The sequence below is a fragment of the Heptranchias perlo genome, chromosome 2 (assembly GCF_035084215.1).
Source record: "Heptranchias perlo isolate sHepPer1 chromosome 2, sHepPer1.hap1, whole genome shotgun sequence".
NCBI classification, from domain to species: domain Eukaryota; kingdom Metazoa; phylum Chordata; class Chondrichthyes; order Hexanchiformes; family Hexanchidae; genus Heptranchias; species Heptranchias perlo.
In genome coordinates this window covers 91,847,807-91,863,234 of record NC_090326.1, presented here as the reverse complement: position 1 = coordinate 91,863,234, position 15,428 = coordinate 91,847,807, and the positions used below count along the sequence as shown (strand labels likewise).

At 43.0% G+C, this 15,428-nt stretch overlaps 1 protein-coding gene across 1 annotated transcript in view; it reads left to right on the top strand.

Annotated features, from left to right (window-relative positions):
* LOC137341173 (glycoprotein-N-acetylgalactosamine 3-beta-galactosyltransferase 1-like) overlaps nt 1-14,001 on the top strand; it is a 43,141-nt gene extending 29,140 nt beyond the window's left edge. The window contains exon 4 of the mRNA XM_068004173.1: nt 12,005-14,001. Coding sequence (XP_067860274.1) covers nt 12,005-12,142 — 138 coding nt within the window. The 3' untranslated portion in view covers nt 12,143-14,001. The remainder of the gene's footprint in view (nt 1-12,004) is intronic.
* The last annotated feature ends 1,427 nt before the right edge of the window (nt 14,002-15,428 follow it).

Below are 15,428 nucleotides of genomic sequence, written 5' to 3'. Positions count from 1 at the left end.
AAACATGAGTAACTCTCTACTTTCTAGGCTGATCACAATATTTTTTTTCACCTAATCCCTTTAATCATTAATTTTCTTGAACAAGTTGGTCCAAACCAGGCTGTGTAATTCATACTGGGAGAAGGAGAACACAGATATTATGTCATTCACTACAATTGAATTACACTAATTGGAAAACTGTTCATTAAGCAGCAGTGATAATTATGGAGGCATCCATGGCCACAGTCATTCAAACGCAGAGAAGCTGATATTTTTGCAAGTGTGCCGTACGTGGAAAAATGATGCTCTCACGGCTGTTTTTTAAAATGGGAATTGTCCATGTATCTGCATTTGCTTGTTTAGAAATATTAAGTCAGTAACTTGTAAAGTGCTTTCCGATTAACTTTAACTTTAAATGTGAAAAGTGATTTTTTTCTTACTCAACCTTTCAAAAATGAGCTTGTTGGAATTCCCTAGTGCAACTAATATGAACAACTTCTTTGTAAAGTGATTTGCTACTGCAATACCTAAACATAAAGTGTAGAGCTTAAACAATCCCACTCATATTAGCAGATCATGAACCACTGCATTGTTGAACTTGAAATGTACATGAATCTAATTAAGAGTGAAGGCAAGCAATTTCAACGCTGCCTCAGCGTGTTTCGTGTGCTGTGTGAAACATGCCGTGGGGAATAAGTGGTGTTTCAGCTGGCAGCCAGTTGGACATTCAAATGGTTGTTTGACACATGGGGATAAAAGGTGAGTTATTGCAGCAGGGCACTCTGTTCTCTCAGACAAACTTTTGGCTGGGAGATCTGTGTGTTCAGACTGAGAATTCTTGGTTTCCACTCAGAATTGTTCTGTTTACACATATTTACTAACTTTTTGGACCCCCTCAAACTGACACCATCAGGATGGGGGCACCATAGCTGCATTCACCACTACATCCAAGGATGAGCAACATCACCATCCTCGCCAGGCACAGTGTGCACTTCCGCCACTTGGAGCTCCACAACACAGTACTGTGCTACAGGCACCTGCACAAGAGCAGAGAGGGCAACAAAAGAGGGAGCAACATGGCAGGAGGCACTACCCTCGTCAGAGGGTCTATAGACCAAAGCTCAGCTTCCTGGTCCTCTCTGAGGAGCAGTGCATACGGAGGCTGAGAGTGAGTCGCCAGGTGGTCGCAGACATCTGCAGCTTCCTTCATGCCGAGTTGCCCCCTGCTGGGCCTGGCGGCATCTCATTATTCGTTGGAGTCAAAGTGACCACTGGTCTCAATTTCTTCGCCTCCAGATCATTCCAGGGTGCCACTGGTGACATCGCCAGGGTCTCAGTCATCTGCACACAAGTACATAAGGCAGGTCACCGACTGCTTGTTTCACAGAGCTGCGCAATACGTCAACTTCCCCATGGACAACCTCAGCCGGACGGAGAGGGCAGTGGGATTTCACTCTGTGGCTGGCTTCCCACATGTACTGGGTGCTATTGATTGCATATAGCAATCCGAGCATCTCCACACAAGCCAGGACTGTTCATCAACGGAAAGGGATATCACTCCATCAACGCTCAGCTCGTTTGTGACCACCGCAAAACATTCCTTCATGTGCATGCCTGATACTATAAATATGTCGAGAAAAAGATTAGTGAAGACAAATGTAGGTCCCTTACAGTCAGAAATGGGGGAAATTAAAATGGGAACAAAGAAATGGCAGAACAATTAAACACATACTTTGGTTCTGTCTTCACAAAATAACTTCCCAGAAATGTTAGGGAACCAAGGGTCTAGTGAGAGGGAGGAACTGAAGGAATCCAGTATTAGTAAAAAAAAATAGTGCTAGGGAAATTAATGGGCCTAAAGGCTGACACGTCCCCAAGGCCTGATAATCTACATCCCAAAGTACTAAAGGAAGTGGCCCTGGAAATAGTGGATGCATTGGTGGTCATCTTCCAAAATTCTATAGACTCTGGAACAGTTCCTACAGATTGGAGGGTGGCAAATGTGACCCCACTATTTAAAAAAGGAGGGAGAGAAAAAAACAGGGAATTACGGACCAGTTGGCCTAACATCAGTAGTGGGGAAAATGCTAGAGTATTAGAAAAGATGTGATAACAGAATACTTGGAGGGCATTAACAGGATTGGACAAAGACAACATGGGTTTATGAAAGGGAAATCATGCTTAACAAATCTACTAGTGTTTTTAAGAGGATGTACCTAGTAGAATAGATAGGGGAGAACCAGTGGTGTGGAGTATTTGGATTTTCAGAAGGCTTTTGATAATGTCCCACACAAGAAGTTAGTGTTCAAAATTAAAGCACATGGGATTGGGGGGAATATACTGGCATGGATTGAGAATTGGTTGACAGACAGGAAACAGAGAGTAGGAATAAACGGGTCTTTTTCTGGGTGGCAGACAGTGACTAGTTGGGTACCACAGGGATCATTGCTTGGGCCCCAGTTATTCACAATATATCAATGATTTGGATGAAGGTACTAATTGTAACATTTCCAAGTTTGCAGATGACACAAAGCTGGGGTGGAATGTGAGCTGTGAGGAGGATGCAAAGAGGCTCCAATGTGATTTAGACAAGTTGGGTGAGTGGGCAAGAACATGGCAATATAACGTGGATAAATGTGAGGTTATCCACTTTGGTTGTAAAAACAGAAAGGCAGATTATTATCTGAATGGTGATAGATTGGGAAAAGGGGACGTGCAATGAGACCTGGGTGTCCTTGTACACCAGTCACTGAAAGTGAGCATTCAGGTGCAGCAAGCAGTTAGGAAGGCGAATGGTATGTTGGCCTTCATTGCAAGAGGATATGAGTACATGAACGGGGATGTCTTACTGCAGTTGCACAGGGCCTTGGTGAGACCACATCTGGAGTATTGTGTGCAGTTTTGGTCTCCTTATCTGAGGAAGGATGTCCTTGCCATGGAGGGAGTGCAACGAAGGTTTACCAGACTGATTCCTGGGATGGCAGGACTGACTTATGAGGAGAGATCGGGTCGACCAGGCCTATATTCACTAGAGTTTAGAAGATTGAGAGGGGATCTCATCGAAACATATAAAATTCTAACAGGACTAGACAGACTAGATGCAGGGATGATGTTCCCGATGGCTGGGGAGTCCAGAACCAGGGGTCACAATCTCAGGATACGGGGTATGCCATTTAGAACCGAGATGATGAGCAATTTCTTCACGCAGAGGGTGGTGAACCTGTGGAATTCTCTACCACAGAAGGCAGTGGAGGCCAAGTCATTAGATGTATCCAAGAAGCCGATAGATATATTTCTTAATGCTAAAGGGACCAAGGGATATGGGGAAAAAGCGGGAACAGGATACTGAGTTAGACGATCAGCCATGATAATTTTGAATGGCGGAGCAGGCCCGAAGTGCTGAATGGCCTACTCTTGCTCCTATTTTCTATGTTTCCCTGGCAGCTGCAACGATTCGCTCATCCTGAGGGATTCCAACACCCGGGCCTCTTCCACGCACCGAACACCCTTAAGGGCTGGCTCCTCGGGACAAGGGATACCCTCTGCACATGTGGCTCACGACATCACTGAGGAACCCCATCACCGAGCAACAGTGTCTATACAATGACCGTCACATCGTCACCAGGTCTATAATTGCACATGTGATAGGACTGCTGAAGATGTGATTTTGGTGCCTCGATCGTTTTGGGGGAGTGCTTCAATACGCACCAGCGAGAAAGTGAGAAGAGTCCAGTCCTCACGCCACCTGGAAAGACCAGCACCAACACCAGCCCTTTGTTTTTTACCAGCCCTTGCCGGCACAAAACAGTCTGCAACTACACATACACCCACTGTAAAGTGACCCATTGGGTGACATCGAGTCGCCGTTCATGGTGAAGCACATAGATGGCTCTATCACAAAAGTCAGTCAAGAATGGGCAAGTCGTGGCAGTAGTGGTGAGAATGATAACATTTAATGTGACTTTCATCAAAAACCAAATATAAATGAAAATAATGCCAGTCTGTCAGATACCCTTCGTGATCACAAATCCTTAGCCTTTCTCTTCCTACTATTTCTACGTGGTGCATCCCCTGTGGCTGCAGCAGAGGTAGTGGCAGGTTGCTCATGTTCATGCCTGGACTGCTTAGATGCTTTCGGCCTACGCCCTCTGGGTTTTGGAGCCCGTGAGGGCCCCTCCAAAGACTGCTCCACCTGCACCTGTCCAGGGGCTGACTCGGCCACCTGGAGTGGAGGCAGCATTGCGGGTACTGGTTGAGGGGGGGCAACGGGTGAAACATGGGAGCGCTTTGAGTGGTGTTACCACTTCCACGTCCCCTTTCGCCTCTCCTGGACTAGGCCCACGCCACTCCTACCACTCAGCTGGAGAACAGTTTGGAGGACATGTGTGATGCCTTGGAAGCTCAGTTGTCAAGTTTCTGTCCGCCTGTTGAAGGTGGCAGAATGTTCACCGTGAGTCCAAAAGGTCGCTGTCCGGGCCGGAATGGACTCATTTATGAGCTATGCTTGAAGCTCAACGGAGGCTAGCCTTCTCTCCATTGCAGACATTGCCACACTTACCTGCGACACTATCTCAGACGTTTCAGCCGTTACATCCGACACAATCTCGGACAGTTGCTCACGTCTCTGACACTATCTCAGAGATTCTCTCACGTACGTGTGCCACCATTCCACTAATGCAGGAGTTGGACTCCATCCTCTGTGCTATTTTGGAGTATGTGCGTAGCACTTATTCCAGTACCTCGCAAATGTGCTGCTGTCCCTTGATTATTCTCCTTTTAAAGGATGGCCCCTGGGGTTCAGCATCTGCGTTCAGCTGCGCAGAGCCTGGCGAGGAGTGCGCCCACTGACGCGGACTCTCCACAGCTGCCCCTGCCACCAGTGTCTGCTTGTGCTCACTTGTGTGGTGACTCACCAGGTGCCAACCCAACTAACTGACTGCTAGGACCCACCGAGGTGAGAGTATCTGCGCTGGTGGATGGCTCGCTAAGATGTGACGGTGCGCCCTCAGAAACCGGGAGCTCCTCTGAGGAATCGCCCTCTGCCATCACAGCGGTCGTTGAAGGGCCTGTAAGAGAACAGAAAGCACTATTAAGCATAATCACAGATGTGTCGTGATGAGCATACTGAGGTGTTCCACATTGCAAGCATTGTTATCATCAATTCATGTGTGTGATGAATGTTAAAGTTGTGTCACCAGACGTTTGTGGGGTGCCAGTCTAGGCGTCCCCAATGGACAGGCAATTGAGGGTGCGGCTGATCTCCAGAGCTGCCTCCTCCACGTCTGAGGACCACTATTTGTTGTGGCCACCCTCCAATCCTCGCCCTTTTGCGTGCATTTTGTGCTCTCTTCTAGAAGGGGAGAAAGTACAGACGTGTGAGTGAGTGATGGTGAAGTGGCCAACCGATGAATGCATTGGTTTGGTTGAGGCTGACCGTGAAAGAGGTGCATCAGAGGGTGAGCATCAGTCAGAGAGATCACATTGGATCAGGATTGGAGTGAGTGGCAGTGGTGGGGTCACAAATGGGGAGGTGAGGAAGTGCAGGTAAGTTGAGGATGAGCCTTAAGTGGGTGTGAAGAGTGATGTGATGGAGAAGTCTTGGCAGTGCAGAATGAGTTGGGGGTGGGGGGGTTGGTGTGGAACACAGAATGTAGGAGAATTAGTAAGTGTACTCACTTTTGCTGACCTAGTTAGGTCATCGAAACGCTTCCTGCACTGGATCCAGGTGTGGGAAATGTTGTTGCTGGTGACCTCCTCTGCCATCTCGAGCCAGGCCTTGATGGCAGAGACAGGGCACTTCCTCCTGTCTGCTGGGTAAAATAGTTTCCCTCCTTCTCCACACTCCAGCCAGTAGCACCTGAAGTGAGGCATCACTGAATCTTGGAGCAGCCTTGCCCTGTGCTGCTCCATTGAGGGGTCTTACTCTTTGCTCCAGCAAAATCCATTGGAGCACTGGCCCTTTAAATCCAGACGCTCCAGCTGACAGCCTGTCGTGCAGGTGCGCAGTCCGCCCACTGCGCAGCTTTCGGACGGCAAACCCGGAAACAAGGTTCAGGGGCACCAATTAAGTCGTGATCGCGTGGGGAACGGTAAGTTTTTATTATTTGGGTTTGCCGTGCACCCATTGAATAACTCCACCCCGCTGCCATCCTGCCACCCTTTTAAAATCGAGCCTCCTATGTTAGTAACTTGCACTACTATGTCTCCTGCATCTCGTGGAATTAAGGGACCTAAAAGATCATGACATGGCATTGCAAGGACTTGGAATATTAGGTGGGTGGTTAAGGGAGAGGAAATGGTCAGGGAAGCAGTTCCAGTGTAAAATTTTTTTTTAAAAATTTGTTCATGGGATGTGGGCGTCGGTGGCAAGGCCATCATTTATTGCCCATCCCTAATTGCCCATGAGAAGGTGGTGGTGAGCCGCCTTGTTGAACCGCTGCAGCACGTGTGGTGAAGATTGTCCCACAGTGCTGTTAGGAAGGGAGTTCCAGGATTTTGACCCAGTGACGATGAAGGGACAACGATATATTTCCAAGTCGGGATGGTGTGTGACTTGGAGGGGAACATGCAGGTGGTGGTGTTCCCATGTGCCTGCTGCTCTTGTCCTTCTAGGTGGTAGAGGTCGTGGGTTTGGGAGGTGCTGCCGAAGAAGCCTTGGTGAGTTGCTGCAGTGCATCCTGTGGATGGTACACCCTGCAGCCACAGTGCACCGGTTTTGAAGGGAGTGAATGTTTAAGGTGGTGGATGGGGTGCCAATCAAGTGGGCGGCTTTGTCCTGGATGGTGTTGAGCTTCTTGAGTGTTGTTGGAGCTGCACTCATCCAGGCAAGTGGAGAGTATTCCATCACACTCCTGACTTGTGCCTTGTAGATGGTGGAAAGGCTTTAGGGAGTCAGGAGATGAGTCACTCACCGCAGAATACCCAGCCTCTGACCTGCTCTTGTACCCATAGTATTTATGTGGCTGGTCCAGTTAAGTTTCTGGTCAATGGTGACCCCCAGGATGTTAATTGTGGGGGATTCGGTGATGGTAATGCCGTTGAATGTCAAGGGGAGGTGGTTAGACTCTCACTTGTTGGAGATAGTCATTGCCTGGCACTTGTCTGGTGCGAATGTAACTTGCCACTTATCAGCCCAAGCATGGATGTTGTCCAGGTCTTGCTGCATGCGGGCAGGGACTGCTTCATTAACTGAGGGGTTGCGAATGGAACTGAACACTGTGCAATCAACAGTGAACATCCCTATTTCTGACCTTATGATGGAGGGGCGGTCCTTGATTTAGCAGCTGAAGATGGTTGAGCCTAGGACACTTCCCCGAGGAACTCCTGCAGCAATGTCCTGGGGCTGAGATGATTGGCCTCCAACAACCTCTACCATCTTCCTTTTGTGCTAGGTATAACTCCAGCCACTGGAGAGTTTTCCCCCTGATTCCCATTGACTTCAGTATTCTCCCAATTTATACTTTATTTTTAAAAAAATCTCTCTAAGCATCTCTTTTTTCACGTATGAACTTTTCCCAGCTTGCATGCTTCGAGATTGAACTCCAAACCAGGCCAAAGCATTGCCTCCTATTCAAATGAATGGAGTTGTTCCAAGCTGCATATAAAATCCCTTTTTAATATACGGCACTGTAGGTACTTGAGGTACAAAATGGCACATACCAATAAAACTAAGTTCATTTTAATTTTTCTTAAGCGTCACATATTGGGGGTGTGCATGAACAGGTGTCATTTTTCCTGCTCAGCTTTTTTATTTAAGGTTATGAGCCAAGAGAAGGAATTAGGAGAAGCATTAAATATCCAGGTTGGGTAGAAAAGTGAGTAGCAATTCAAATCCCAGCATATATTGGAACTGCAACTCAGTTTGTTGGGTGCCTGCGCCCTCCACATGTGGAGAACTTACTCCTTGGGATATCTTCTCGCTCTGTACTCTTTTTAGAACTGATTTGAACCACACGCTCTGGCTTTCTCAACAATGGTAAGTTAGGGAATGATGGAGAGAGGCAAGGCTAGCTTGTCTTTCTCGTGATGTGAAGATATTCTGTTGCCTACTAAGAAAGTAGATGAAATTCGTCTAACAAAAAAATAGGAGAATACTTGGTTTTCTCCATAATAGCCTGCTACTGAAATAAAAATTGCATTCTCATTTTATGTTTTTTTTTATTTGTTCATGGGATGTGGGCGTCGCTGGCAAGACCAGCATTTATTGCCCCTCCCTAATTGCCCTTGAGAAGGTGGTGGTGAGCCGCCGCCTTGAACCGCTGCAGTCCATATGGTGAAGGTTCTCCCACAGTGATGGTAGGTAGGGAGTTCCAGGATTTTGATCCAGTGACGATGAAGGAACGGCAATATCGGGATGGTGTGTGACTTGGAGGGGAACGTGCAGATGGTGGTGTTCCCATGTGCCTGCTGCTCTTGTCCTTCTAGGTGGTAGAGGTCGCGGGTTTGGGAGGTGCTGTTGAAGAAGCTTTGGTGAGTTGCTGCAGTGCATCGTGTTGATGGTACACGTTGCAGCTATGGTGCGCCGGTGGTGAAGGGAGTGAATGTTTAAGGTGGTGGATGGGGTGCCAATCAAGCGGGCTGCTTTATCTTGGATGGTGTCGAGCTTCTTGAGTTTTGTTGGAGCTGCACTCATCCAGGCAAGTGGAGAGTATTCCATCACACTCCTGACTTGTGCCTTGTAGATGGTGGAAAGGTTTGGGGAGTCAGGAGGTGAGTCACTCGCTGCAGAATACCCAGCCTCTGACTTCCTCTTGTGGCCACAGTATTTATGTGGCTGGTCCAGTTAAGTTTCTGGTCAATGGTGACCCCCAGGATGTTGATGGTGGGGGATTTGGTGATGGTAATGCCGTTGAATGTCAAGGGGTGGTGGTTAGACTCTCTCTTTTGTTGGAGATGGTCATTGCCTGGCACTTGTCTGGCGCAGACCGTTTAAAGTTGTGTATTCCTCAGTGACTTTCTTTTTATCTTGTCTATTATGTTTTATCTAATGAAATAAAGAGTCTAGTTTTTTTTAAAAAAAACTAGAGACCAACCTCAGGGCACTTCTAAGTGCCTCCTTTTGTGTCTGAACGTCTCCTTTGTGTTTCAGTGCCCAGAACTGAGCACACGCAGTACTTAAGGCATGGTCTTATTATGCTCTAGACAATTTCAGCATTACCTCATCTAGCTTGTCCTCTACTGTTCTAGTATTTAGTTCAGCATTCTATTTTTTTTTTTGATTGCTGCTCTGTGGTGGTTGGACATTTTGAGCATTGAGTTTACGAAGACCTCTAGATCTCTTAACTTCATCCATAGCTTTTTCAACATCATCTGTGGAGTACTTGCATTGTCCTTCTTTTCCCTCTGTCCAATACTTTGTCTATATTAAATTTTACCTGCTGTTGTTTGAGCCACTTACATTTTTTTCCAATTCATTGTATAGTTCCCAAGCTGCTGCTCAGATTCAACTGCCTGTCTTAGTTTATCATCTACAAATTTGACCAATTTTTAATGAGCTTCTGAATGCAAGTCATTTAATCTAAATTAGAAACAGTTAGCGTTCCAGCAGTGGTCCCTGGGCACCCACTCGGCACTTCCCTGCCCACCGCAGCTTAACTCCTCTAACTAATATCAGCAGCTTTCTACCTGTTAGCTAGTTTCTTATCCATTCTGAAGATTTACCTTGAATCCCCACCACTTTGACCTTAATGAGTAGTCTTTCATGTAGAACTTTTTCAAATGCTGCAAGTCTAGGTCCATAGAGTAGGACTTTTCACAGTCAACTTGGGTTGTCACTCCCCAGAAAATCAAGGAGATTGATCAAGCAGGATCATCCCTTTGGAATCCATGTAGACTGCTGTTAACTAGGTTACTATTTACAGGTAGCCTTCAAGTTTACTCCTGATCTATTCCATTATTTGATCTGATATCGAAGCTTGTCGTTGCCTGTGTTCAATCTGCAGGATCTCCTCTTAACTACTGTGAATGCTGCTCAAATCTCTTCCCTTGTCTGTCTTTGTGCTATGAGATAACTGCTGTCTGTCCTTGGGGATTTATTTGTTTTCAACGATTTTAGCCTTTCTAGGACTTGCATCTCATTTATATCAAAGTTGTTGATTCTACTTAGACTGTTGGTACTTAAGTACCTTTTATGTTTCTTATATTTTCCTTAGTGAATACTTGGAGGAACTAATCTATTAGTATTTTAATTATTTTGTATTCATCCTCCGTTTCAGTATAGTTTGCATTTTTTAGGTTTCTTGCCTCTTACTGACTGCCCTCTTGCTATTGAAGTACTAAAACTTTTATGCTTTATGCCTGCTGCTATGTTTATTTTTAAACCAGGTTCCTCTTTACCCCTGAACTATGTTTTAACCTATTTCTGTATGTTTCTATATTGATCCATGTGAATCCCTTCACCTTTTTTCCCTGAGGGATTTGGAGAGGTTGATCTTTCTCCATATTTGGTTTCTGATTTCATTCAGGGCCATACTTGTTTAGTCTGTCTTCCTGATCCTAAGTATGTATTTATCCAGCATGTTCAGCATTATCACTTAAAGTATTGCAATTGACTTCCACTGAAGTGTTGAACATTTTTTTTCTCCTTTTTTTCCCACACACACGATCAATTTGTTCCCTCACTTTAAAGTTTGCCTTTTTAAATATACCAAGAGCCAGGTATACAATTTTAATTAAAGAAATTCATCAATTAAACTGTCTCTGAGCTACAGTAATCTGAAAAAGAAGTTTCTCATTTTCTTCACCCTACTGAGGATGGTCCTAAGAAGTGTGGAGAAATCTTGCAGAAAGATGGCCTGGGTGACATGGGGCTTGAGTGGATTGGCAAAATAGATTCAATGGGATGGACCTCCTGGAGTACAGCAGAACTCTGTAGAACTTGGGCTGCTGGTTATATTTGGGAATCGCCAACAAAGCCCATGTTCCACAGCTAGAATAAACACACTGAACAGCTGTCTTAAACACACAGAAAGCTGCAGTGCTGATTGTTCTGTGTTTCATAATCTAATCTACAGGTTGTGTGTTTGAACTTTGAACACAGCATTTCCTCAAATGAATCTTGATATCATCTGTACAATATTTGCATATGGTTATTTGTTCAACTCTATTGAAAGTAATGATCCAGGAAAGGGTGACGAAAAACTCTCTAAGCTTTAACCCAATATTTGCCTGGTATGACTTTTTTAAACCGTACATTCTGTTGTCTTTTAATCCACAAATTGCTATCCTGTGTATCATGATTGCACTCTTCTCCGCTCATACTATGGCATTCATGATACTATAATGTTATCTAGTTATTAGAGTGTGATAGCTCTGTTTAAAAAAAAAAGTGTGGAGAGATATAATGGCCACAAGTGTACAGAAACACAACTGAGGTATTAAACTCAATTGCTTACATAACAAATTGCAAAATACTGGAATAAAGCTCACCAAAAATCATTGGTGAGACCTTTCTTGGAATATGTATTTGACAAATAGCCAGACAGATGCTTACAGAACGTTCTGTGGTTGTTTTCAAATTGGGCAGGAAAATTAGAATCCTAAATTCCTTTTTAGAGTAGCAGGTTTGCAGTCTATTTTCTGACATAACTGGAAGATTGTTCCTTCTTTGTTAAGGAATTCCCATGATTATGGAAGCTCTCAAATAAGAATACATGTTTTTGACTGGACCCTTCTCTATCTTTATAATATCATATAACAATTACAAGAGTTCAGCAAGATGCAAGGGAACAAGTTCGAGGTTGTGAAGAGCAAATTTAGGACAGATGTCAGGTAAGTATTAATGCAAAAGCAGGCTGTCAGGATCAGTGGTTGAGACCAAAATACTGGATTCTTGAGCCACTACATGCTTAATGGGAAGATGGTAGGGTTTGTATTCTGGACAGATGAGATCAAATGCGATGGTCTTCAACCGAACCTATCTAGTGAACCTTTTTTAAAAATAGCTACTTATTATACAAATAGTGTATTTGGGACCAGATTTATGCAAATTTTGAGTTTTTTTTGATGCAGTTTGTTTTCTTCACAGGGGCCTGGATGTTGTTCTGATCTGGCAGTGTCGTTCCACTACATTGATTCTAAGACCATGTACTATTTGGAATACATGACTTACCATCTACGACCATATGGCTACAAGTTTAGATATAATCCAGACTCTCTACCATAGAAGCTGGAGCAGATGAAATAGATTTTTGGGGAAAGTAAAACTGGAAGAAATTGTGAAAAAGCAAATGTTAGAAATGAATGATGAAGATTCGTGATGGTCATCAAAAATGTTTTGGAACTTAGTTTTCATGCAAGTTACACTGGACCATACAAGCCTTACAATGCAATAGAATTATATGTAGGGTTATAATTCACATGAATGGAAGTTATTGGCTGATGATATCAATCGGATTATTTTCTTTCAAATGTGTTTTTTACTGTTGGCTTGAAGTAACTAGCAGAGAGATTTGTATCTTTTTTTAAAAAAGAACATATTTATAGTTCACAAGGCTTAATGGGAAATATACTACCTTGCCTTGTGGTGTTTAGTCACAGACAAGAAAGGTCACTGGTTTAATTCCAAGTCTGTGCTGGGTTAGCTGAACTCAGTCAGAAGCAGTTGGCTTCAGTGTTGCTGGGCTAGGAAGGTGAAAGAACATTCAGGGTTCCTGTTTCTGATCGCAGTGATCCCTGCTAGAAAACATGCATATTGGGTGGAGACAAGATCAGACTTGCCAGTAGTAACATTCATAGTTGAATAGCCTGTTAAGACACTCTGTCTAGATTCACACACATAAATGGCCATTTCAGAAAAATACTGGAGCTGCTATGGCTTTGGAACTGTACGGCAGTAAGACTCGAGGCAGGAATAGTAATGAAGCATCGAATATTAGGTAGGAGAGGGACATGTTTTAAGGACCATAAAAAATACTCTTTGCCATTGCATGTGTAGTCCAGGTGGAGATGAATGATTCTGCATAAATAATTGGGATTGAAAATATATTTGTTTTGGAAGTTGGGGATTATTCACAGAGGGTTAATTTAACTTAAATGGAAATAAAAAATCAGTAGCGATGTAAAACAGGGTGCCAATTCACTATCACCATTTTACACTATCTCAGTCAAAATTACCCCCATTGAATTTTACAGCTGGAAGGAGGCCATTTGGCCCATTGTGCCTGTGCTGGCTCTTTGGAAGAGCTATCAATTAGTCCCATTCCCTGCTCTTTCCCCATAGCCCTGCATTATTTATTTATTTTTAATTTTAAAATACCAAGCCTGTAGCAAGTACATAATTTCTGTTTGGAAAAATAAATATGTATTCAGTTTAAAGTTTTATTTGTGAAATTAATGTCTACAGCCTCAATATGCTGAGGGCCATCCAAGATTGTTGTTATAACATGGACTTGGTGAGAAAAATGGCCTGTTTCTGCTAATTTTTCTCCGTGTGAGCAGCCTAGTCTAATCCCACTCCTCTGTTCACATTCCATGCCATTTTAACATTCCTATATGTCAAGCACCTATCTAATTCTCTTTAAAAGAATTTATGGACTCTGCTTCAACAACAGTTTATGACAGAATTCCAAATTCTAACCACACCTTTTGTAAAAAAAATTTTAAGCTCTTCAATTTTTTTTGTCTTTAACTGTACTCTTGTTCTCAGCCTCTCAGTCATGTTTTTTTAGGATCAGGTCTGCATATGTGTAAACTGAAAATACACCTTTGGATGTCTTTGACTGTTAAATTAAAAACTGCAAATTTTATACTTTTTAAGTTATGCCCATAGAGTAGTTGGATTTGAAATTGAATCTCTTATAAAGAATTGAGGTTTGGGAAAATGTGATGAGAAGGATTGAGTTTTGTACCAGTGTATGAATAATTCATTGAATGGAAATGATCTGGTGGTTCTCTTGGCTTGGATAGATGTATCTAAAAGCAAACAAGTCTGTAGCCAAGGACAAATAGGTAACAGATGAATGTTTTTTAACGGCAATGTCAAAGCCTTTTGAATCACTATAAACTGATGGCTGAAGCTGGAAATTAGCACTGATTCTGATTTTCAATTTTCATTGAGTAAAGGAGTGTTTTATACAAATGCACTATATAGGTTCTGGGAAAATATTTGACTTTTTGTATATCTGGTTGCCCCATTTACACAGATTCAAATGGCCATATGGGGATTTCTCGTCACTTTGTTGCAAAATCATACTGTGTTTGATTTTGCTAGAAATGGCAAACAGGATATGAAATGTATTCTGAGTAACAGTGTAAGTGCTGTGCATCATACTTGCTCAAAGGAAGCAAGATTTAGTGGTGACCTTTCAATTATGGTTGGTATTGTATTTATTTTGCAATTCCAAATTGTTGGCAAATTCCTCCATAGGGGAGTTAACATTTTTAAAACATTCTTCCATGCCACCCATATAGGTACGGGGTATGGCTGTATTTGGTGCTATGCATAAGCTATAGTATTTACAAATACAAAAATATTCTTGTACATTGCATGCTTGTTTAATGTCATTGTATGTACAAATAAGTTTAATGAATAACTTCAGTATCGCTGCACAATTGATTTATTAGTGTGGACTGGCCAATATCTATTGTACTAACTGGCCTTTGCCATCAGTTGCTGCCCATCTGTACCAAACTATGCTAGAAAGTGGTCAAAAAACAAACCTAATGAACAAATGTTAACCTCATTTTCCAATGAAAATGAGTGCTAGGCTAACAAATCCACATTGTTTCACTTCCATTTGAACTCTGGTTTAATTTTAGTTAAATTTCAGATTCTCTCCACTGTTTGAAGTATCATTTTACATTCAAGTACAATTTTAACAGCTTGTTACATTCTATTATATCCACCTGATTTATTTGAATATTTTACTCGTAAACCATCCTACACCGTATTTGAACAGGATTGATTTGTTGCTTGCTTCTGGCAAAGTGATAATAATCTCTTGAAAGTATGCTGAGAGATAAATAGGTGTAACACTTTAATATATTCATCGGAAATCTCTCTGCTTTTTAAAAGGAGGCAGTAATCCATTGATTTTAAACATATTGCTTGAAGGGGGAAAATTTGGAGGGCTAAGGGGAAAGAGCAGGGGAGTGGGGCTAACTTGATAGCTCTTTCAAAGAGCCGACACAGGCAGATGGGCCAAATGGCCTCCTTTGGCACTGTATCATTCTATGATTAAATAGCAGAGAGAGGAAGGAGAAAATATAAATGTTGAACATCATTCCTACCCACAGCACAATTTCAAGACCTAAGTTTTTTTTTTTCTCACAGAAGTTAGCTTGTGGAGTTTTTTTTTGTTGAAAAAGTGCATAATTTAAAATTATATTCCCAAAGGAAAATATTTCAATGGTCAAAGGTACAATGATGGAGATGCACAGTATGTCATCAAGCAACTAAAAGAGAAAGGTAAGTTAAGATTTCACATGTGATGCTTGTCAGTTAAAAGTCT